This window comes from Clarias gariepinus, chromosome 12 (genome assembly GCF_024256425.1).
Source record: "Clarias gariepinus isolate MV-2021 ecotype Netherlands chromosome 12, CGAR_prim_01v2, whole genome shotgun sequence".
NCBI lineage: Eukaryota > Metazoa > Chordata > Actinopteri > Siluriformes > Clariidae > Clarias > Clarias gariepinus.
Genome location: NC_071111.1, coordinates 16197165 through 16222305, shown reverse-complemented (window position 1 = coordinate 16222305; position 25141 = coordinate 16197165). Strand labels below are relative to the sequence as shown.

General features: G+C 41.9%; 1 protein-coding gene across 4 annotated transcripts in view; it reads right to left on the bottom strand.

Annotated features, from left to right (window-relative positions):
• The window catches only part of phf21b (PHD finger protein 21B), a 78304-nt gene that overhangs the window by 16153 nt on the left and 37010 nt on the right, over positions 1-25141 (bottom strand). For 2 of the 4 annotated variants that reach the window (XM_053508129.1, XM_053508130.1), the window contains one exon: positions 9238-9471. In XM_053508129.1, coding sequence (XP_053364104.1) covers positions 9238-9471 — 234 coding nt within the window. Of the gene's footprint in view, positions 1-9237; positions 9472-10312; positions 10356-25141 lie in introns of those variants that run through there. The other 2 variants (XM_053508132.1, XM_053508131.1) reach the window with 2 other exon arrangements.

Genomic DNA, 25141 nt, shown 5'->3' with positions numbered 1-25141 from the left:
AATTCAGGCTCAGTGAATAAAAAGGGGAAAAAAGAAAAAGATGACATGAACCAGCATCCATCGAGTCAGGAAAAGAAAATCATTTCCACCTGCCTGTTGAGCATGCTGCTTGTCAATTTAAAGTTTGTGTTTCAGCCTAGGCAACACAGAAGTAATGGACTAAAAAATAAAAAAAACAAGAAGAAAAAACAACTAGCCTATGCTTGTGTCTGCCTCGAACATTTCATCCACAAAACACAAAGTTTGTACGTTTCGTAGCCACGATCCTCCACACCAAACAGGCATAAAAGCATGACAGTTGGATGGCCTAACACAGGAGGAAAGTATAAATCCAATCAACACTCGGTGGTGGGCTTTCTGTGAGATCTCTGAGTAAATGACACGTTTGTGGATCGCTCACTGGACTGTCATGACGTGGAAGAAATGTTTAGCCGATGATTATCTGTATTGATTTCTCAAAGAATGTTTCACACATTTTTTACATCGAAATCGTATATGTTTCACAGTGTGTGTGAAAGATTTCATTAGTGCTGACACGGCATTCTCTCACTGGAGATTTCCTTTGCTTGGTGACTAATGATCTCCAGTGAGGGAAATGAGATTGCAGCACAGAGCGAGAGACAGAGAGAGAGGATGGGGGTTGCACAAACAGCCCCAACTCTTAGAGTAATAATCACATTTTTAAATGAATACACCATGGTGTAGTGAATAAAGCAACCTGCCTTGCTTTTTCTTGACATTTCACAGCTGACGCCTCGCATAATTTTAGGACTGACGCTCACAACACTTCGGTCCATTTTCCTTCACACGAGGACAGCATAGGGATCTTTACTGTCATATTTGAAGCAAATGTTCCAAACATGCTGCCACAGCGTGTCACATCTATACAGACTAAGATTACAATGCGCTATAGTAAAAAATATATATACAGTATCTACAAACGTTTCTTCACGGAGGACGCTCTTATGGAGACGGTGGCACAACATGTTCAGCGTCACATTTCAGCAGTAAAGCCTGCTCGGTGTTTGTGTTTTTCCAGCGCTGCCAGTTTAAACAATGCTGGTGGACAGGAGCTGATTAGCGGATTAGTGGAGACAACAAACTGCCAGTGCGAGCTGTGAAACATGACACTGCGGTGGGTCTTAAGATGCTTAGCCAAGGGAGAAAACGCGGCGCGAACATGCTTTCGCGAGCGGAGGAACGGTATAAATTTCTAAACACACACTATATGAAATACTACACAACTGCATTTGGTTAGGGTGAGCTGGCTAATCTGAAACTACATGTTCAGTTCTGTTGAAATGATATACAACTGGCTCTTTGACAGGACCATCACAATGAGAAATTAGAAGCAGAATTATGTTTGACCAGTAAATCTGCCCTTCTGCCCGCCTTTTATGTGCGGGGTAGAAATACGGCTTTCGCGGCTCAGCACACTACAACATCCCTAACATACTGTGTTTAGATATGAAACCAGAAGTTACTCTCTGAATGTTTTGGCTTGAAAATGGTTTAACGGCGTGCCTCGTGTTCTGCTTGAAGCACAGGGAGCTTCGCACTTTCTGTTGAACGAATCAGCAAAAGTTGGAGCGCCCCTCCTTTTTTAAAACACAAAACATTCACTCCCTTGCTGTAAAAAAATAAATAAATAAATCCCTGCGCTCCATTGTGTAAGAGAAAGCCTAGAGAAAGTTGGGGGGAGGGGGGGGGGTTAAAGGCCTGTTCCCATGGTAACATCCTGGATAAAAATTCTCCCTTGGTGAGGGCGTTCATTTCCGTAATTGTTGCCCCCATGCTTTCCCCCCCAAAAAAACCTAGGCATCCTTTTCTTAGGGCTCCTCTTGAGTGAGAATATCATAACCTTGAAGTTGCTTTTTATTCCTTTTATTTCTCTGAATAGTAATGAGTGAAAAAGCAGTGGGGCTGCTGAGTGAGTCCTGGGAGCTGTGTGTGTGTGTGTGTTTGAGTGTGTATGAGAGAGAGTGAAAGTGTTCCCCACCCCCAGCCTTCCATGCCCCTCTCTAAACTGTCTTCAATCTGAGTGAAGATGTTTGTGTGTGATAACCAGACGGGGCATGAAATATATGTCTGGATCGGTTCCATGCTGGTATGTGATTTTTATGTGAAACCTGTCCAGCTCTGATGCCCTGACGGTTCATCCTCTGGACCACAGTTTGCTGGCTGTTTTGAAGAAGAGAGATGAGGAAAAAGACAGCATGAGAAGGAGAGTTTAAGTGTTTCTTTCAGCTCTCCCTGTCCCTTGTCTCCTCCTTACTTGGCTGTCAAGAGAAACGTTTAGCTTTATTTTATTTATTTATTTTTTTCTCCCCATTCCGTGCTGAATCGAGAAACCTTTTCAGTAGGCATGCATTAGGCTTTCAGACGCTGACATTTTAGTCTGGCCTTCGGTGTTTCCTTACTTAGCCCAAAATATACCGTGTAGCTTTAGCCTTTCTGGTGTAGAACGCTCTTCAAATGTTCGGTCAGAGATGTACATGGTCGTTATGTTTTTATGGTTAGATACAGCGTAAATGCATTAGCTTTGTTTCTACACAGCATAGGTCAAGCAGCAGCAGGGGCATCTTTAGGTTCCACGTTGAATTTTACATGACTGGGTCAGCCGGTGCTGATTTATGAGCTGTGGAAATATTGAGGTTGAACCCGAGGACGCTGGTTTGTTTAGACACGAAAATAAGAAATGGAAAACTCGTGAGTCAAGGACACCTGTTTGTCTCCTGTATCTCTGCCATGTTGTCTCGTGTTTTCATCACGGGCTCGAAGAAATATGGACGCAGCAGGGAATCGGAAAGGAGAAGAAATCCGAGAGCGAGTGAGAGGGATCGGAGTGCGCGCTTTAACAGACACGTTTCACTTGTGACCAAGCAGTCTCTCGTTTTTCAGGATAAAAAGCCTCTCTTGACACTATCGCTATCTCACCACAAACCCATTGTTCTGATTCACTGGGATCATTTTAGAGCGATGAAGTGAGAAACTGACTTAAAAAAAAAATCAAGTTGTGTAAAATACAAACTGAAATATCAAACATTTCTGACAATAAGACAAATGAAGGTACTAAAGTTTTGAGCACAGTGGATACGACCTCCCTTAGGCGATTAGCGTAAAATTGAAATAGTACTCGCAGCCCACGTTCTGTCGGATCCTGCTCGGGCTGGATCTTTAGTTTGCATGCGGTGTGAAAAAAATACCCATAATCCACAGTAAGCTACGGTAGAAAAATCCATCATCTCAGAACCTCACTCGGCTAAATCGCATCTCACGCCTACGTGGTTCTCTACATGAACTAACTTTTTTTCAGCATTAGGAAGGCAAATAAACCTTCTACAGTCATCTTTCTCTCAGAGGCAGTTCAGCTCTGGTGTGTACAACGGCGCTGACGGCCACTTGGGGGAGATGTGAACGACCGAAACACGATTCTTCGCTGATGAGAAGCCTGCATGCTTACACCCTCCTCCCTAGCTTCAGGAGGTGGGTTTCGATAGTAATTACATTGAAGGATGGAAGTTGCCTTAACTGAAGTCAGGACACACTGTACAGCCTGCTTTTCTGAGTAAATGATTCATTCAGTGTACCTTGAATAGAGAGATGTATGAGGTGGCCATGATCAAAATGAAATGCACCAAATGAAGTGTGGGGGGGGGAGGTAATAGCTCATGGCTCGATCACAATGCACAAAACTACAGTGAGCATGGCAGCTAGTACAAAGAAAGTACGTCATCTTTTTTTCCATGTAGTCAGAGGACTATTCCACTAGCACTGCCTGATCCACTTATACATGAGAGAGCATATGGGAACGAGTGCCTACTAGTGGAGCAATCACATACACACACACACACACACACACACACACACACACACACACACAAACACCGACATGGAGCCCATCTCCTTGAGTTAGTGCAAGACCAGCAGTTTGAAGTGGCACCCAAAGGAGCCTTTAGCCGTCGCTGCATGCTCGGTACCTCCTGTAGGAAATCTCAGGTATCGCTACCTCCCAGCTGTGTTTACACGCATCCCAAGAGAAATAACACGAAAGCCAGTCTGCTGAACGAGCATGCGTACATGTAAGCACAAACGCACGGACTGTACTCCGATGTGAAAGGGGACTAATTGAGCGGCAGTGTGTTACTTTTACTGTCAGTGTAATTAAAACTATTCAGCGAAGTGCAGGAAAGGCAGTGCCGGTGGCATCCAATTTAGATGCCATGTGCCATGCGCGCGTGTGTGTGTGTCTCTGACAAAGCTGGCCAGCACTACTGTAGGCTTGCGTTAGTATTCAAAAGCTCTACTTCAGAGGCTAAACCATTTTATTTATCGCAGAGAATTTTACCACCGACTACCGGTACTTGTCTGCTTTACTAAGAGTTACGAGGGCGTACTCTCTTCCCTTCAGTATTAAGAGTTGGTCAGGCTGTTCAGAAGCATAGCACACAGGATCTCACTGCAGATTTAGTTTTCCTTGACACCTGACACTGAGGGTCTCGTTGATTTCTACTGCATGATTCTGCAATTTATTAGATGTTTGTGCTGATCATTAATTTCAGAAGTAAGTCTGTAGATGTGTAGACCGCTAATTTTTAATCCTCCTGGGGGGGGGAAAAAAAATCCTTAGCATTTTTTATTCAATTTCTGATCCTTTCTTTAATCTGAGAAACACATGCAAGCAGCTGTCTAAAGCAGAACTTCCTGATTTTTTATAGATTACTAAACATGTGTCCAGGTAAGAAATTTGTTGCACACATGACAGATCACAACATCAAGTTTTAAACCTCCAGATGGACATAATATCCGTCATATTAAAAATCTTCTAAATCTACGTACAAACCTTAAGGTCGTCAGCAAAGCACAACAGACAAAAAATAAAATAAGCATCTTCACTTACAGTCTTTACGCCAAAACTTTCAAAAAAAAAATTATTAGCATGATGAAGATGTGAAACATGTGAATGTGATTGGTGTCTGGTTATGTTCATAACTTGCATTGCTTATTATTACTATCTTACTGCTTACTGCCAGTTCTAGGTCACATGCTTTTACCTAATAAATATTAGCTACAAAATTATTTCTGACTAGGTTTTGTCACGTATTACAGTACACACAATATTTAATCTTCCGTGCAGTGCGAAAACAACCATTCCATAAAAGAAAACATAATTTTAACCAAAGTTATTCTGCTTGCCTTTTCACTTCTATTTATATATAACAGTTAGTTAAGAGCATTCAGTCTGATTGGGTTAAAAACCGTCCTGTGTTATTTATCATAAAAGCTTATTTTTCATCAGATCTGTATTATGCACTGAGCACAGGTTGCTAAGCAACATCTAGGTCACATTACTCCGTGCTGTTTTAAACTGCTGACATTTAACAAATACAAAATAATGTTTTATTATTATTATTATTATTATTATTGCTCTATCCCAAAATGTTTTTAGATTCCTCTGCATGTTTATTCATTTACAGAATAAAGTCTGCCTGAAACGGATGTCTATTTAATATTTTAAATATAACTATAAAAATACATTTCCAGTGCTCTAATAATGTAATGTAGGAAATCCGCTGGTATTGTTCTACTTTATTTGGTGTCAACCTTAAAGGCAATATTTAGTTCTGCGGAATTATGCTATATATAGCAACAAACTATACATCATTTGAAAGAAGGAACATATTTAGCGATATGTAGAATCATACAGGTTACAGGTTATATTATTTGTAACTTTATTCGTAATCCAAGTGCTTCTTATTTCCTTATTTAAAAATAAATATCTTTTTTTTATTATATAACTTCCTCACAATCCATCAAACGTTAAAAGAGAAAGACGGATTAAAACACTAGGATATTATTGACAAGATTTTCACAGAACTGTTGAGAGTTTGTTTACAGTCTGCTGTTTTGGCAGATGTTGCTGTGCGTCTTCTTGTTTCATTGTTGACCTGAATCAGCCTGCTGTCACCACAAAGCAGCTCGTGAGTCCCACACGAATTCCCTTAAACACTTGTGCACAGAAACAAAGCTCCTAACGTGGGCATTCATGCAGTGTCTCACTCTATCCACTTGCAACTCATTATTGATCTCCAAATTAAAAGCCAGGTGGCCTGGACCCAAATCATCAACCATCACCCATCACCACTCCCCCCCAACTAAAATAAATTGGCTCTGATGCTTTAAAAAAAAAACGTGTGTTTTGAGGTGGAATTGCTTGGGCTTGATCCAGGTTTCCTAACTAGCTCTAAACCCTGGCCAGTGGGAAAAGTTAAAAGCTACAGGGTGGCTGCTAAACTAAGAGCTGTAAAACCCATCCTTCTACCTGACATTGGTTCCTGTTCCCTTTCACTCAGTGTGACAGATCTGAGGGGGGAAGGGAAAGGGCAAGTGACTTGGACAGGGAGAAGTGGACAGACAGGGTAGTTGAGGGGGTGATTATTCAGATGAATACCCCCAAGGAGAGAAGAGATGCCACAAGCAAGCCCTGCACTAAATGCAAGGAATCTCTGCTGGATAATTGGGGGGGAAAGTGTACACACGTATATGCATTTATTTCAGAACCCATCACAGACTGGCCATGTGCGTCTGCTCCCTTTGTGAGCATCTTCAATTATTATAATCTTCAGCTGAATGAGTCTTCCTTAAGGGTCAAGAGAAATCAGAATGAACTTACTTACACATACCCATGTGATGGGAACACGAGGCTTCTATACATGCCTTGAAATAGCTTTGCAGAGGGTTAGGTTGAAAAATAAAGATAAGAAACTGTTAACACAGAGCAATGTGCGATTCTGCTAAGGTGCTGTGGTTGAGTACAGTTTTAAATTGTGCTCATAAAACACTTACTCTTTAAAGGACTAGAGATGAGACAGCTCCTAGTATTTCAAAAATCAATTGACAGACCGTCCCTGCAAGTTCCTACGGTCTAAGGGCAGTGCTATGGAAGTAAAAGCCAGCTATATAATTGATGAAGTTACAATCCATGAATATAATCAATGGTGTTTCGTTTTGACTATAATCAATGTTTTTTTTATATAAAAAAATAATTTTTATATTGGTACATATTGTTATAATCTATACATATGATTAATCCGTACAATTGGCGTGTCTGTACATTAAAGATATTTGCGGAAAAATAATTTGGAGGGACAGAAGATGAGTCGTAGAACACATCAAGATAGTTTTTGGAATTTTTGTCTGTTTGTTTGTGCACGCATCATGTTAAAACTACTGAACGGATTTTAATTGGGTTTACATTGGTATATTTGACCGAGCTTGAGGTAACATAGACTTTGTTTCATCACAATCAGCACATGGGGAGAGAAAATACGCTACTTTAAATTTTAAATAATAAACAATATATATATATTTTTTTTTTATGCGCTCATGAGTGTGGAATTCAATCTTGCACATCTCATCATTGATACGTGCTTGTGTACAGGGAATAGGCTTCCCCTGCTGAGTCTTGAATTGTCCCAAGGTTTGCTTAAACTTAATGTATAGATTTATTATACAGATGTGAAATTATACAGGATCTTAAGTTAAGCCTTTATTAAGTTAAGCCAACATGAAAATGCTTTTAGCTTTTAAAAAGTCTTGCAACACATTGTTGTAGCATTGTTAAAAGTTTATCTTGGATAAAATAACACAATAGAGATGCAACAAGCTAATAGTGCGTGTAGATTTCATCCTGAAACCCTAAATCTCTGGATTTTACGTTCTTTAGGATCCTATCTAATGAAGTTTTTTTATGTCACTAATGCTCCTCATGTTTTATCAGCACAATATAGTTCATTAAATATAAAACACCATAATGCCTGTAATATCTCTGATAACTTGGCAGGAAAATCTTGCAGAGATTTGGCCAGATTACTGATGAGGACGGTGGCTGTGAATCAGCATCGGGTATCGGCCAATATGCAGGGCTCAGATATCAAGAGTGTGCAAAAATGTTCTCAAAGCTTCAGAGCATTTAGTTACTTATATAGTTTTCTCGTCCGTACTCTTTCACGTAGCTCTTCTGCACTTCGATGAAGATTGCGTGTCCTGAAATGAGCTGTTGCTTGTTGAAAACATTTGGACTTGCAGATGGGAGCAAGTGTGTTAGAGTTTAAAGATTTTTCTCTCACCTCAGTTACATCACTCAAAGTCTACTTCATCATTCAGCCTCCCCTGATCAACTCTGAACTCCTCTCTACCCTGTTCTAGCACCCATCTAGAAATAAGACCAAGAAATAATCGATGGACTTAAATCATTGACCAACGACGAACTCGGATTGCTATGACGTGTACTGAAATGAAAATTAGTGTATGTATATATATGTATATCATAACTCTTAACCTGAAAATGTTGGCAGGCTGATCCGACCTGCATTGGTACACATCAGTTATACTAGAAAGAGAACACAATAGGCATGTGCATTATGAAGTCTCATCTCGGTGAGTTAGTGAGCCAGCGCTCAACATTAACCCATGTCTGTTTGTTAAAAAGTTGTTGTCAGTCTTTCGGCTGCCTCACGCTGAGGGGTCGCCATTCAATCTGCTTGTCACAGGTTTTACACCGAACGCACTTTCTACCTCAACACGCCCATTTGATCCGGACTTTTGGGACCAGCAATGCATCCAGTAGCTGGGAATCAAACCCGGTAAACTTGCAAAAACTTAATGTGATAACCTTTGTCCATTTTTTCATGTTAAAAAGGCTTTCTGTGATTTTAATCCATTGACGAATCAGGGGCTGTGTTTTCGTGTGGCAGCGCTCCTCTCAAACAGGTAAACGCGTTACGGCTACAAGCATCAAGAAAAGCTTTCTAAACATATCAACTTAGCTGCCATAAGTGCCATCTGTTAATGTTGATCTTTAAATATTTATATGTTTTATTGCTTCTGCTTTGTTTACTCCTGGTTTCAGATTTTGAAAGAAAAAAAAAAAAAACAGAGAATCTTTTGTAGAAGCAGGAAAGACATCTTTTGTGTGCTTATTACTGTTAGTAACGCGTGCTTAAAACAACCTTTAAGCTAAATTTAAAAGCACGAGACCTAAACATGAGCCATCAATTAATTTCCTGATACTTAATTTGAAATGATTCGATTACAGAAATAATTGTTAACTGCAACCTGTACACCAGTGTGTTTTGTGGTATTTATGTATGTGTATATGTATGTGTGTGTGTGTGTGTGTGTGTGTGTGTGTGTGTGTGTGTGTGTGTGTGTGTGTGTGTGTGTGTGGGGAGATACCTGCGAGTGGCACAACTCCCCCGGTCTGTGCGCTCGGTTGGCCGTTTGCAGGTTGATGGGGGACGTCTGCAGCGCGTCAGAGTTCACTGCTTTTTGTCCGTTAATGTGCGCGGTCACCATGGAAACAGGTGCCTTAGCTGGCACCACGGAGATGGCGATGCTCTGGCTGGGAGGCTTGATGAGGGAGATCGGCTTGGCCGGCGTCCCCACAGGACAACTTCTTACAGCTAGCTTCTGTCACACACAAAAAGCGGGCGGGGGGGATGGGGGGAAGAGAGTGAGAAAGGTTATGGAAGAAAAGAAAAAAAGTAACACCCCCCCATGAGTCTCATATCTGCAGCGCGACCAAAGGTACATATAGAGGGGCAAATGTTAGAGATTAATAAAAGAAATTATATAAATAATAAAAAAATAAAAAAAACAGTTTCCCCAATCTTCAGAGGAGCAGAAAGTCCCCGAAAGACTTTTGAGTTAATCTGCTGCTTTACTTCTTATCTAGTGCATCAGTTTACATTCACTGTAGCCTTTACAATGGATTTCTGTGAGTCAACGAAATAACATTTAAAATATTAACATTTCATAAACTGAGTGATGAAAAATCATCCAGCACATTCAGCAATACCATAAGTTTTTTTTTTTTTTTAATGAATACATATGAGGTGTGAATATTTAATAGCAAATTTAATGCGCTGCATGGAATACTTCATGCATTTACCAGCTGAGATTATTATGGAAACTTCAAACATTTGAAATTTAAATTCTGCCCTCTTTTCTTTTTTATTATTATTAGTTTACTCATTTATTCAGCTACTTTTCTCTGTTCGGAAATGAAACGGTACGTTCTGCCCTTTGCTTCGTCCTTGAAAACAAAAACCGGCACAAACTACATGTGTATAGTCTATGGCTTTCCCTGAGAGAGCTCACATATCTCACAAGCTACAGATCTGTCCTAATCGTGTCCTTCTCTCCTCCGTATCTCTTTCTTGCTCACTCTGTCTTTCACTCCACCCACTACTCTAAAAGAACAAAAAAAACAACAATCCAAAGCAAAGATAAGTACAGTTCACACTCCTACCACTGAAAGACGGCGAACACTAAATATTTTATATTCCATTCCACTGCCCATGTCTTTCTCTCTTTGCCTTTTATCGTTTTCTATGAACTGTGTGGACGTGAGGGGTGGAGAGAGGGAGAGAGACGGGGCTTTCATATTTAGCCATTCCAGCATGGGAGGCCATTTCACTCACTCGTCTATGCCCCTTTCACTTGGTCAGCCTTGAAGAAAAAAAAAAAAAAAAAAGAAAAACCCTTAAAGTAAATGAACATGTTTTGTATGCCCTTCAAGTGCTGCCTCTCGTTCTGTTGCTAATAATACTCACTGGCTGAGTTAGGAAATAAAACAGAGCTTCGGTAATGATGAGCGAGTCACGTTAGGTGTAATGATATTCCTTTGCTACATTCGCAAGCAATCTGATAGACTCTCCGTGTTATTTTAAATGTGTCGCTCCTTTAAAGATAAATCATGTTTCTACATGCACTGCACTCTGCACCATGTTACATCAGGCTGGGCTGGGAAGGGAAATGAAGGGAAAAGAAAATACTCTGTTTGCATTGAAGCCAAGCAAAAAATAAATAAACAAATAAAACCAAATTGATTAGATTCAGCTTGCATTTTCTAGGAGGTTTTTTTTTTTCTTTCTGCAGTGTCTGTGCAGCGGGGAGGCGATGCTCAATGCCTTCACAGCTTGGTGGACTCACAATTACCTAGGCTGAGTGCAGAGGGTCTTGTATACACACACACACACACACGCACACACACTGACAGCCCCATTCAGTGAAAGAAAATAGCAGAATGCTTGAGATTCATTTAGAAGCCTCTGCTTTCCCCCCTGCATGCCTAATCAGGAAAGCAGCTTCTGTTGTGTCTTATAGTGGGGGATCAGGCAGTCAGGGCGGCCCGGTGCACTCGGGAATTTATGGGATCAGGGAAACTCAGGCTGTAGAAAAGGGAAGTGGGTTTGGGGGGGGTCTGAGTGTGTGGTGGGGGGGTGAGATCCTGAAGGCGACACGTGAAAGTGATGGTGGTAGTGATGGTGCTGGGGTTTATTGTACAGAGACAGACACAGCTTCGGATTTTAAAGGGAACTAAGTTCATGCTTTGTGCCAGAATCTGCACTAATCAGCATGACCTACAAGAAAAAAAGAAATGTATTTTGAATTAACACACCAGGTCGGTTTCCTCTTTTCCCTCTCTTCTCTCCAGCTCGTTCCACCTCCTGCTTCTGGTTCAGACACGTACTAATACTACTAACGCTACAGCGTTATCTGATTCATGCAGATCGACGACCACCTGTCTTTTGTGTGTTGAAGATTCTTTGTTTTTTTTTTTAGATGAGATAAATAAATAAATTAATTAAATTAAAAAGAAACCCTTAGAGAATTGAGAGACTGCAATTTACGTATAAAGATATGATTTGTGTTTTATTTATGGTATTTACGCTACCCATCACCCAGCCCATCACTGAATCAAGAAAGAATCCATAAACTCCTTGACAGACATGAGCAGTCGTTCTCGTTCTTCTCTATAATACAGTACCCAGCTGTGAGCTCGATTTACACAGACTCTACAAGTCTGTGCGCTGAAGTAGATTATAATCCTTTCGCTGAATGAATAATACGATTCTTCTACGACTCTTTGCTTTATGATCATTTTTTCTGTTCCTGTTTCCTTCTTCGCCTTGATGAGCGCAGATGAGATGCTAGCGTCGTGATTTCCATGCGGGCCGCTTGTCAATCTGTGGAGGGGTTTAACAACGGCTAAACCACAAGAAGTATATTAACCTGGATTCACGGCACATACAAATGTAGATGGAAAAAGAAAGTTCTGACCAGGGTCTATTAAAAACACTTAAAGTCCCGGTCTGCCCTATAAACCCACAAGGACCTGCTGTTTTGTTGAGTTGCGTTGTGAATAAGAAGCCTCTTTACTTGGTGTTATTTATTAATACCCCAACAATGCGTGTGGTAGTCGCCATTGTTTCGGGGGAATCAATGATATCCACAGGCAACCTCAGCACCGGCCTGCATCTGACTCAACGTCCCCATTTGTCCATCCCAGCACATCACTGACTGTCTCAAAGGTCACGCATTTCAGCACCCTCTTGTACGTCCTTCACAATGCTGTGCTTCTTTTAACAGAGCTGCTTTTTTTGTCTTATTGTGAGGTGACCTGAGGCAAGCTTCATGAAGGAGGCCATCTTTTGACTGATTACCTTTCGCACGACGTGCATCTCACCGCCCTGCTGCTCTGCGGCTGCAGACGGGCCGCCAGGCTGCACCGACTCCACTTTATCTGGGATCAGAAGCGTGTTTACTTAAGAAAGACTTAATTGGTCCTTTTCCTGCCATTAGGAGCCCTTCAGCGTGGATTCTAAAGCTGAAAGACTCTGTTAATGTATACAGAGTGTGAAGTGCGACACCAGGCGATAACAACACTGCCTCTGAGGCTATAATTGCCCCGCAGGGCTGTCAGCTTTAACGTTGATGCAAATAACAACTAGATTGCTGTCTTTTGTGAAAACAAATGTCAAAAGGGTAGATTCCTGACTCGCGCCGTTATTTGCGCGGACGTGGTCCAAGGAATTAATCGATCGTTTATGCTTAAAAATAATTGTGCGATACAGTCCGGCGTTCCTTCGAGAATAAGATATAAGATACATGTTCACATCAACGACAATAACATGGAACAAAAAAGGAAGAAAAATCCATTTTCTTTCCTGTAGTGTGTGTGTGCGCGCGCCGGTATAACACTTCTTGACAAACCCACTACATAAAAGGACGACTTCCCAGCATGAATGTGGCAGTTGGACCCAATCAAAATGCACACCGCAGGCAGGTGTTGTTATGGTGATCACTGTGAAGAACAGGCAGTGTGTGTGTGTGTGTGTGTGTGTGTGTGTGTGTGAAAAGGGAAAGAAAGGTTGACTGTCAGTTTGTCTCATAACCCTGTCACTGCTGTGTGTACTTGCAGGATACCTGGGAACTGAGACGAGCGATGATGGATGCCTCTTATTAGTTGCATTAGGCTAAATCCAGTATAACAACGGTTGGGAGTGCCGCCTTAAGAAATGCTTATTTTATTATTTTTTTCCCAGCCGCCTTTTTTTTAGGATTCTAAACATGAATCGATCGTCCTCTCTATCTTCTTTCGTCAACGACGCTGTCGTCTCTCTCCGGCGCTGGGCCGGTTCTTCCGAAAGTGCTCGACTTCTGATGATTCATTCGTGTAAAAATCCCGACTCCGATCAGAAGGCCTGAATATCAGCAGCGTTAGCTTGCCATTAAACTCGGAGATCTGGACTGAAATGTTAGTTGATGCTCAAAAAGTTAGCGATGATGCTGGCGGCGTGTGTGATGAGCGACAGCTCAGTGAGGCAGTTCACGGGGTCTTGAGCAGGAGGGTGTGTGTGGAATAACTAAAACAGCAAGATAAAAAGACTATTTTTTTTTATTGAGGAAAAAAAAATGAGGCAATAAAATAAATAGTAAAAAAGCTTAATAATAATAATAATAATAATAATAATAAAAACATATTACTCTGAATAATATAAAATTAAACTGAAATGTGTTATGGATCAGCTGTGTTGTTTGTGGGTAATTAAACTCTAACCCTGCATCCATCATCTCAGTATACCAAACTGAATCGAATGTACTACTCCTACAAGCTCAGTTATTCAGCTCTTTAAATAAATGTAATGGAGTAAATGTGGAGTAAAACATTTGCTTTTTCAGGACTGGACAGTAAAACACTGAATGAGACGAAGCACTCTCATATATTGGTACTGTGGCTGAAATTAAACTTGCAGGAAAATCTTGGTCCTGGGGAAGACGAAGCACCCATCATCCCTGTCTTACATGACACGAATCAACAACTGTCATGGATATCAGCATGGCCTCAACATGTCAATCAAAAAAAAGCTGCTTGCTTCAGCGTACAGAAGGCACTTTTCTAAAGCAAGGCCTTGAATAAAGGTGCTTCCATAAGGGAGGGAGATAATCCAGGGGTGTTTGTGTGTATGTGGGTGTGTGTGTTTTGGCACAGCCTTTTGAACGGGTACCGAGGTCCTTATGCCAGACTCTGGGCTTTAGGCCAACCTCCCATGCACCACGGTGTCTGATGCCAGGGTATCTTATGGTGGAAATCAATCAACACATGATATAATGTAGCCATAAGCAAAAGAGCAAAAAGAAAAAAAAAGGAAAAAAAAAAGAAAAAAGGAGTCTGACATTAAGAGAGTGCTTTTTTTTCTCTCTCTCTCCCTCTGTGAATGGAGCCAAAAACCAAAACAAAAGCAGGTTGATGTATTTAGAGCTGGCATTTGACAGACGCCATATTTCCAGGAAACCTTGTCCCGAGTAGGGTGCAGCTGAAGCTGCGTGCGTAACAACGAGTGTGCCCATCTGGTGCAGGAGGAAAACCTGACGAGCAACCTTGTATCGCGAAAGCTGTTTGCTGAGCTGACATCTTATTCTACACGAGTAATAATACATCTTTAATCAGACTATCCGTCTATCATGAATATTCAAAAACGACTGCGAGAGTTTGCAGTAATGTTTACTTCGCCGCTTCAGAAGTGTTAACGCTGGCGTAGAGTGTTTTTATATTCTTATTATCATCATCATCATCATCACGGCTGCTGCTGCTGCTGCTGCTATGGCAACAATCGGTACCCGTCCTGAATCAATCCACATGCATAAAAAGCTGCACTGGCCCTGAAAATAAGAGCATATCTCGAGCATTATAAGTCAACAGAAGAGCCATTCTAATTAATATCGGTTCTTTGGCGTTCTCGAGATACGCATCGCACAGATCGTTCATTACGGCACTTCAGGTCTAGCAAATGCCAGCGTTGTCCGCTATCAGGCTTCTGACGTGACCATCTATGGCGAAAGCTAAATTAAATCCCGACTGCTGATTTCTTTCTACAGAAAAACAATTTGATAGTGTGGCCGCTGCCCGTCACGCCATCTGTAGACAATAAATCCATTTAAATGCAAATTATACATGCCGGAGGTCTAATTTTCCGTTCCTCTGTCTATGAACTCGTTGGAATGCACAACATTCTATGAAAAAGAGGCGTTTTGTTGTTCGCCACACACGCAGAACTTTCCCTGAACAGTCGAAACTAATGTGCGCTTTTGTTTCATTGAGAGTTTTTCAGCATTTTAGTAAGAGTTAATTCCTTAAAAGTGATACAAAAAATAGAAAGAAATGCTTTTTCGCTGTCTGGCACCGAGCCAGAAGAGTTCATTGGGCTGTAAGTGAACGTGTCCTGCTCAGAAGCAGCGTGCGTATATACGAAAACATAAACCGTAGCCCAGAGTAAAGCAGGAATATTCTAATAGGCGTAATGGAGTAATCTTCACATTTAAGGATGAACAGTTTCTAGTTATTTTCAGGAAATCTGCAGGGAGTTATTAAATGAGATTACTTGCTTCTTGTCCCATTAATTTCCATGCAAAAGTTCATTATGTTCCAAAGCTAAGCGAATCATGGGGAAAAAACATGCTGGAAATGGAAACAATCATTATTTTGGGCGTTATTTAACACTGAGCGGATAATTAATTTTTTCCTATTGTGTGTGGTTTTTTTTTTTAAACATGTTTTTTTGCAATGCCACAGGAAGCGTGAGGAATATTCACAAGATTCGTATTACAGAACGCTAGCTGACTTCTACTCGTATTCCAGCATCATTAGCAATAATTAGCATTTAGCAAATACGTCTTTCTGAACTCTTTATAACCCTACAGATCACTGTGTGTGCGAGAGACAGAGACAGAGAGAGTAGACATGTACAGTGTTGTGATACAGTACTCTCATCACAGACACTAGTTTCCTCAGACTAGAATGATTCAATCTCATGCCTTTAATTCTCCTCCGCTTCTCAGAGTGAGATACCACCCTCAGCTTATTGCAGTCAAATTGTCACATCTCGTATCTGTCGGGCACGGGAGCGTCCATCAAGTGTGTGCGCGTGTGTGTGAGTGTGAGTGTGTGTGGGCATGTGTACAAAATGCAAACCATTACTAGAGCATTTGAAATATAAATAACAAATGTCAATGGGTCTAAATTAAAATTTCAACAGTCCATTAAGCCTTCGTGGATTTTAGCAAGCGACTAATAAGCAACACGACTGCGCCTTGTTTTTAAACTGGTGGAGATCAGAACTGTTATAATACTATCGTTAGCTTAACCGCTGCACTTAATGTGTCTCCGGTATAGGACTAACCGGTGTAGTCACCGTGAAGCCTTTTCCTCCCGCTTAGTCTGAGCTTCATTACAAGAGACCCTGCCTGCTTCCTGTCATCTCCCATCATCCTCAAGCAGAGGAGAGTCCACAAAACCAGGAAGTACCACACAGTGCACCAGGTGCTGCAAGTCCCATGACACACTCGGAGAGGGCTCGCTGCAATAAGATTACATTAACTACTATTAAATTAATCCTCGACGCCGTTGTGCGTTTAAAACAGACACAATATAGAATATTATTAAGAATGCCTAAGATTTGTATAAGTGCTTGTTAAAACACTATGAAAAAAACTGAGTAGTTTTACTGCACCATATATTTTTACTTTTTACTTGATTGTAGATTTGTGAAGAAGAGGTGCTACTCTTACTCCGCTACATTCACTCCTTACCTTTCTTACCATTTATTCTACATGTGCAGCCGGTGGATTTGCCACATGACCTGTGTTTTACCAACAATAATCACTTGACCAATCAGCCGCAATAAAATAACCACATGTAGTCACATGACCCCACAAAAATAAATCTTTAGCCGTGGTGGACAGGAAATGAAAATATAAATAATGTCAGAGGCATCTGTCTCCACTGTTACAACAGAAGAGGACAAACAGCCCTGACTGCCATCATGTAAAAAGTATGTTTCAGCATATAAAGCATATAAAAACTCAACTTCTAACCTGAGGAAACATGTCCTGGTAAGTTTAGCTGTTTCACTAAATGTTGCAATATCAACATATATAATATATAATTATTATCATTTCTTAAAAAAATAAATCGGACAAAACAGTTACTCAGTACTTGAGTAGTCTTTTCCCAGAATACTTCTTTACTTCTACTTCAGTAATATTGTTTTCAAGTAGAGCTACTTTTACTTGAGTACATTTTTTTGGCTACTTTACCCACCTCTGGTTTTATATCACATTACAGTACCTCAGACGCTCAGTGTGGGATGGTGACGAGTGACTGGCGTGGGCAGCAAAACTACTCATATTCAGCATTTTTTTGTGTCATAAAATAAAACTAACATGGCAGTGGCGTATTTAACATTAAGGTATGTGTGGTGGCGTTACTCGTCTCTCTCACATGGTGAACTATTATTACTATGATGTTAAGCAGGGAGAATGTTGGCATGCAGCAGTAATGAATCAAAATGATATATTATAGTGAAACATATAACAAATTCCAAGTGCACACAAGGCGCTTAAACTCAAAAGGTGTTGTGTCTGGTAGAGGAGCGAACCTATTTTGCTAGTGTTCCTTTTATAATGGCAACAAAAGTGATAAATCACATGATTCCATACAAGCCTGGGAAGAATGCATCAGGAAGGGCGTCCAGTGTAAAACCTGTGCCGGGTTCAGATGGCAACCCCTTGACAAAAAGTTACTTAATAAATCTGCAGTTCACGCTGCTCTGCCCAGATCTTCCTGTTTGGTTCCAGTTTGGTTCTTATGCCTACCAACAGTAAAATGTGGTATCACAGATGTTCAGTTAAAAAACGCTTTCCAAAAAAAAAAAAAAATGATGATTCGTATGTGTGCACAACAGAAAGTCGGGCATGGTGCCCGTGACCTAAAGCTCAGGGTATGTTGAAATCTGAATGAGCTCAATAAAGACGTCAGCGATCCTGCACTGAATCTGTACTGTATCTGCACTGAAGGGCGGACCGGTCCGAATGAACTGAGCCGGTCCCCGCGGGCCTGCAGCGGATGTGAGGAGCCTTTAAATGATGGACTCGTGTCTATGAAAACATAATCAGGGGCGCGCTTAGCTTAGCCTCATAGCAGCTCGTCGGAGGTCAGTGCCCTCTGTGGCGTTGGAAATTGCATCCGGGTCCACAGACATTCGCTAATGCATGCAAACCAGGTCTGAAGGGCCCTCGGTTGTGCCATCAAACATTCAACAGCTCGACGTGATGCATTTTACATTTCTCTCTCTCTCACTACTCTACACTTTTTCACTCCATCCTCCGACTGCTCATCGGGGGCCCTGGAAACAAAAGGGAAATCGGAGGAGAGGTATTTGGAAGCTTTGTCACGTTAATGATTGACAGCAGGATTGTTCTGCTGCTGTACTTTGAGCACTGCATGTGACTACCAAAATCGACTTAAGGTTCTAGCAGGCGGCCCACACTCAAGTCATATTTCCCCGAGCACACGGCTCCTGCTCGTTCGTTCTTATCCACCTCTCAACCTCTCTTCGCTCTTCCTTTTTTCCTTCCCAATGCATTAAATGTAGCCTTTATGCACATATACTGTATAGAAGGAGTCTGACTGGATTTATGTAAAATTTATCTCATGCTATTTAACGTACAATCTGAGTTAGTACGACCGGCAAAGTTATTTTCCAATAAGAAATTATATTAAGAAATTAAGGAGGCCATTGCTGGAGAAGAAAAATAAAAGTTTTTCTCCTTATTTAAAAACCTCAACGGTGTATCATCATCATTGCAGCAGAAACACATTTCTGCATCTGTTATCAGCAGTGGTGGGGGACGTTACTTTTTAAAGTAACTAATAACATTTGTCATAACTAATGACAAAATTACTGTCTTTAAAAAGTAATCAGTTACATTACAGCGTTACTTTCTGATAAAAGTAACTAGTTAAAGTACTTTTTCATTGCAGAAAATGAAAACTCCTTTGTGATTCCTCATGCATGTTGTTTTAGTCAAGACCTTTTATAATTATTCTACTATCAAGTTTAGCCCATAATCTGTTAACTACTTATACCCCTATCTCACCTACGCGGTTTTGCACGGTGGCTGTAAGTACGGTTCATCGAGTTTTGGTTAGGTTTCCTTTAACAGCAGGAATCATAGAGGGGGGCGGTTTATCAGGTGAGCTTATGAGACGACTTTCACACACACACACACACACACACACACACACACACACACACACACACACACACACACACATTAACGGATTGGGAATGACTGCTGTCTGGCTCACGGATTACATAAATTGTCTAAATAATAAACTACATTTTTGAAAAATATAACTAAATAACCGAGTACTTAAATAGCGGACCTTACGCGTTAGATTACTCGTTACATCAAAAAAGTAATCCAAGTACTCTAACGTGTTAGTTACTTTGTAACTTGTTACACCCAACACTGGTTATCAGCACAGCTAATGTGTAAAAAATCCAAACAGGAATGGTTGTGTTGCACAGGGGCTTTTACTATCACGCTGCAGTAGGAGTGACTCTGAAGGGAGCGATATGGAATCTGCAGCCTCTGACATAATGAGGACATTTATTTGCTCACCTCCGTCCTCGGCCCGGCCCGGCCAGGAGAGACTAGACTGCAGCCCTCTGGAGCCTATTGACTCACCATGGCAACAATCAGCGACCACAGAAAAGTCAAATTTTCTAGATGAAGTAAAGGGAATGAGCGGAGCTGTATAGAGAGAGAGACACTGATCATTCTCAGTGTTGCCTCCTAAAGGGGAGGCAGGAATAAGGAGAGAAATGCCAGAGGCTCTGTGCCACGGCTCATTATATGTGGTATTAATTACTGTTGATTGTCTATCATTACTGCTTCACTAAAGTTCCATCACACTCTCTCTCTCTCTTTCTGTACTCGTGTGTCGCATTAGTGCTCTTTTTTCAAAACAAAATGCCTGATCTGTTGGTTTAAGTGTGATTGCAGATCAGCAGTGTTTTTTTTACTCCGTGCCGCGAGGCCTGAGGCTTCGGGGACGAATCTGCAGGCCCGGAGCACTGTAATAATCCCCCGGCGTGGTTCAGGCAAATGCCACTATTAACTTGTTTGTTCTGCAAAGAAGAAGGGCATCTGCTGAGAATTACAGTAGCTCAAACTCTAACTCTGTCTTTGCCATCGCCATTGAAATGAGGACTCGTGGCGAAAGCTTTTATTATGGTCTGAATTCATCTCGTAGACTCATAGTAGCTGATTACATACATGTGATTTTACAGCGCCCTCGGGATACCGGTGATTGATACTCGCGACTGACATCTCCACATATTGATACGGAACGAGATGAGGCTCTTATAGTAGCGGTGATTGAAAGAAACAAAAAAATATATTTTTTTTGTTTCGATGTACATAGGGTTTGGGTTAAGACTTTTATCTGCTAATTATCATCATTATTTGCTCAACCGTCTTACACCCGTCTTTAAATAATGGTAATTTGCACAAATCGAACATCCAGTACCGTACTGTATATTGTGTAAAAGCACCACCATGCCTCTATCCAACTCCCTACATGCACATTACTTCACTACTACTATACTATGTTTTTGCACTACCTAGTATAGTACATATGATGCACACAGGGCTACTTGCCCTACTTTACAATCCCTTTATGTACAATCCCCTGGTAAATCTATACTGCACTTATTTAATCACAGGCAAAATGTTGTGTAATTACTGTGTACAAAGTTTTTTTTTTTTTTTTGCACAGTGTTTTATGTTTGTCTGTACTCTAAAAGCTGCAAACAGCCGGAACCAAATTTCTTGTTTGTCTCAACATACTTGCGAATAAAACCCGATTCTGATTCTGATTGTGATTCTGCTGCTGAACCATGTAACTTCTGCGATGTTTCGAAAAAAAAAGGAAAACGTCAGGAGAGCGTGATTTTGTCGGTAGCAGTTAAAAGAGTTCTGCCAGAGTCTTTTATTGCTGTGTTGTACCGCACGGATCGTCTGCCTCTATCCACTCTAGATCGCTGTGTTATGGCTCTTGTGGGAGCAGGGCCTCCAAGGCATGGTTGGGGAGGACTGGAAGGACAGGAGAGGTAGTGCAGAAGGAGAGAGAGAGAGAGAGAGAGAGAGAGGGAGGGAGGGAGGGAGGGAGGGGACGAGAGAGAAATGGGACAGCTGGCACACTCTGATAGGAGGGGGAGGGGAGTTGAGGGGGTTGCCTGTGCAAGCAGCAGGCTTTGGGACATGAGGGAGAGAGGGAGGGAGGGAGGGAGACATCACTTTTTTTGTGGTGGAGAGAGGCCAGCAGATGGACTCCTCTAAACAATAGAGCAGGGACAGATGCAGCTACAAAGATGCAGCCACACAGAGGCGAGTGCTGCCCTTGTACTCGGGTGTACCAGCACCCAGCAGGACATGATGATGATGATGGTGGTGGTGCTAGGACGCCACACAGACGGCCACTCTTTCTCCGAGAGACGCATTGTTCCTTTAAGAGAGGCGAGGAGGAGGAGCTACTATGCAACAGGGCATCACAAAGAGACAAACAAAAGAGCATGGGTTGTAACTTTCTTATGCCACCCCTAGAGCCCTCATTTATTAACAAAGCCCAACGGACAGCCGGTAAATCCCAGACTAGCTCTTAATCCCGAGCTCCAGCCATCATCTGTCATGAATAAACAACCAGATCAGCAGAGGCAGTTGGAGTTACGTCTAAGCATCAGGCAGGTTCACCATTACTGCAGCACGTGATCAATCTACCTAGATCCTCTGAAGGGGTTAATGTGTTTGTCTGTCTGTTTGTTTTTATCCATGTCTCAATAACGAGAGTGGAAATGATGAAATAGATGTTTCTCTGTTTGGGTTACAGCCATAAACATCTCCCACATTGGAGTCATAAAGGCCTTTTTTTTTAAATATATACATTTTGAAACTTCCTGTGTAGTAAAGACAAAAGGATCCCACTGCCTGAGGCGGTGAGTCAGTCGGTGCCTCCTTTCATTGTAATAGGACAGGTCTGGTGAGGAGGGGGGCAACCATTAAATGACGTGTCTGACTGAATGTGACTGAAGCTGGGTATTTAAAAAAAAAAGCTTCCACTGAAGTTAAACTGTCTGTTAGTGTTGAAACTGTACTTGATAATAATAATAATGCAGCTCATCGAGAAAACTACTTAAAGATGAGTAAAGTTTCTGACAGATATATCTTAATACAACAATACGCGTTTCACTGTCATATTCACTAATAAACATCTTGACAATCAATACTGGATCAAAATAAAATAACTTCTTGCCACGTAACAAACTCCTCTGAAACAACACCATCCAGTTAAGACTTGCTGCACTTTTCTCAACACCGGTCTGTTTGATCAGTCGAAGTCAAAGCTAAATGAATCCTCACCGTTTAAAAACAAACCAACAAATGTACAGTATATAAAACATTCATTTGTATTCATTGGTCAGAAATACAACATCATCTTCTTTACCACTTTATCCTGTATTCAGGGTCGCAGGGGGGCCTGGAGCCTATCCCAGGAGACTTGGGGCACGAGGCGGGGTACAACCTGGACAGGGTGCCAATCCATCACAAAGCACACACACGCACACATACACTTTGGGGAACGCCAATTAACCTAATCTGCATGTCTTTGGATTTGTGGGAGGAAACCGGAGTACCCGGAGGAAACCCACCAAGCAAACACGCAAACTCAATGCACACAAAATAAAAAACAAAACAGAGCTCAATAAATTACAATCAAATTTGTTTTTAATTACACAACTTAGAGAATTTCTGTCTCACATCTATAGGAAATGCTGCCAATCCTAAAAACACAGCATGTTTGATTCACTTCATGCAGGACGTCGATTCAAAATCAAATCTTCTCGGAACCGGACTAAAAACCGATCTGTTAATGGAGGTTAATCCATCACGGACCCGAGTAAGCTTGGTATGTTCTTACCTGGTGAAACAAATCACACCAGAGAGAAAAGCACACCAGGGTTCCATTCAACACGGCATATGTGAAAGGCACCTGAGTGGATATATATATATATATATATATATATATATACACACACACACACACGAGAATGTGCAGCTCCTTTTGTGCATTCGGCATTTAATTAGTTGGGAGTTCGAGTCTGAAAAGGAGCTGGAGAAGAAATGTGGCAGATGGAAACCTGGGCCTTGACTCAGTGAACCTGGGAGATCTGAGCTAAGACTATACAACATGCTGCTCCAATTGGATTCTCTGTCTTAATTAACCACAAGTCCCCTCTTCAGGCCTACGTTATGACCTTTCTTTCTCTTCTGCTTCTCTCTCGCTCCGTTCTATCAATAAAGACGTTTAATGGCTCCCGTAGCAGATGCTTGTTCTTTTTTTTTTATTATCATAGCCTTCACTTTTGCTCTGAATCTCCGAAGCACACCTGAGCTAGCTGATTTTCTTCCATGTTTGTGCTGGACTCTTTTTAACAACACCTGCAAATTTAGTTTGGATGCTGCCAATAGCTCTCAGTGCACCACATTTGGGATGCTGGCACGGAGAAGGTGAAACAGTCTTGCTGCCTTGTCTTGTCTGTAGTCTTCCCGTTATTAATGTCTGATGGCGAGTTGCCGTGCAGTTGCTCGGCCCTCTGGAGCGTGACGGCGGCTTTCAATATCGGGGCATTAAACAGAGCCCGTCGGCAAATATTGACACTGAGGATTTGAATGTTCATTTCATTCCTGCCAGAGCGGACGGCATGTGCTGGGATCTGCCGGGGAGGCGGCACGCTTCAGATTTTGAGGGGATGGTGTGCCTGGTTCTCGTTGGTCTTGCAGGGGCTTGCCGGGAGCACGGACAGGTTATTGGTATCGCGCTGTGTGACTGCAGGAGGGATACACCCCACCTACCGCCACCCCACCCCCGCCCCAACCTCATGCACTCACTCAAGAAAAATCATTACTTTGTTGTCTCAGTCGCTCATGTTGAAACCTGTCCTTCAGCGGTGGTTCAATCCGATCCAGTTTAGCGGGTGAAAGAGCAACACACCAATGCTGATACCTACACGCCACTTTCCTTATGTATAACTAGCCGCACTGTGGACACTCCATGGCGGATAACTTAGTCAGACCATCAAAGCGGCTATAAACAAACTGGCGCCATTTTTTTGCAAACACTGATCCATATAACGTAACGTAGACCAGCCTGCACTCCCGAACCCACTTGGCAGTTCCTCACCTAGCTGCTCTTCTCTCCCCTAACATTAGGCCCTAGATGAAAACCCCGGGTCTCTTTTGGTGCGGCGTTATTGCTCATCCGCAATCGCTTCGAATTAGATCTCCGAGTCGATAGCAAGATTCAATATTTAATTTGCTCATAGCAGGTGGCGATTTAGTGCCAGGCATGGCCAACTTCTTCCTCAGTGACAATCAAGCACACTGAAGAACAAGAGCCTTCGTGTTTCAGCCTGCCCGGGACAAGGTGAACGGACACTCAATACAAACCGAGGGGGCCAGAGAAGCTCCCACAAAGGCCATTAATTGTTGTCAGACAACAGGAACAGAGGAAATCGACATGGCGAAGGACGGGAGGGGTGAAAAAGAGAGAGAGAAAGAGAGAGACACAGAGAGAAAGCGAGAAGAGGAACTCGTAGATGGTACAAGAGATGAGACAGGCCCTGAGCTTCAGTGAACTAGAGCCATCGCACTTCTCTGCATGCACTAGCACGCTCCAGAGAATCGTTTAACAACTTCACTTTGTGCCTTCGGATGACTCTCGCTATTTATCGTCCCTCCTTAGCCGTGCCTAATGATGCCTTTGGGAGGAAACAAAGAAAGGTGTTTCACACTTCAGACGGTCATTATGCTGCTCACAAAGGATCTCAATAATGCAACGGGCAAAAGCCTTCTCGCACATCCGAGTTTGGACTGACAAAACTCTGTGTGA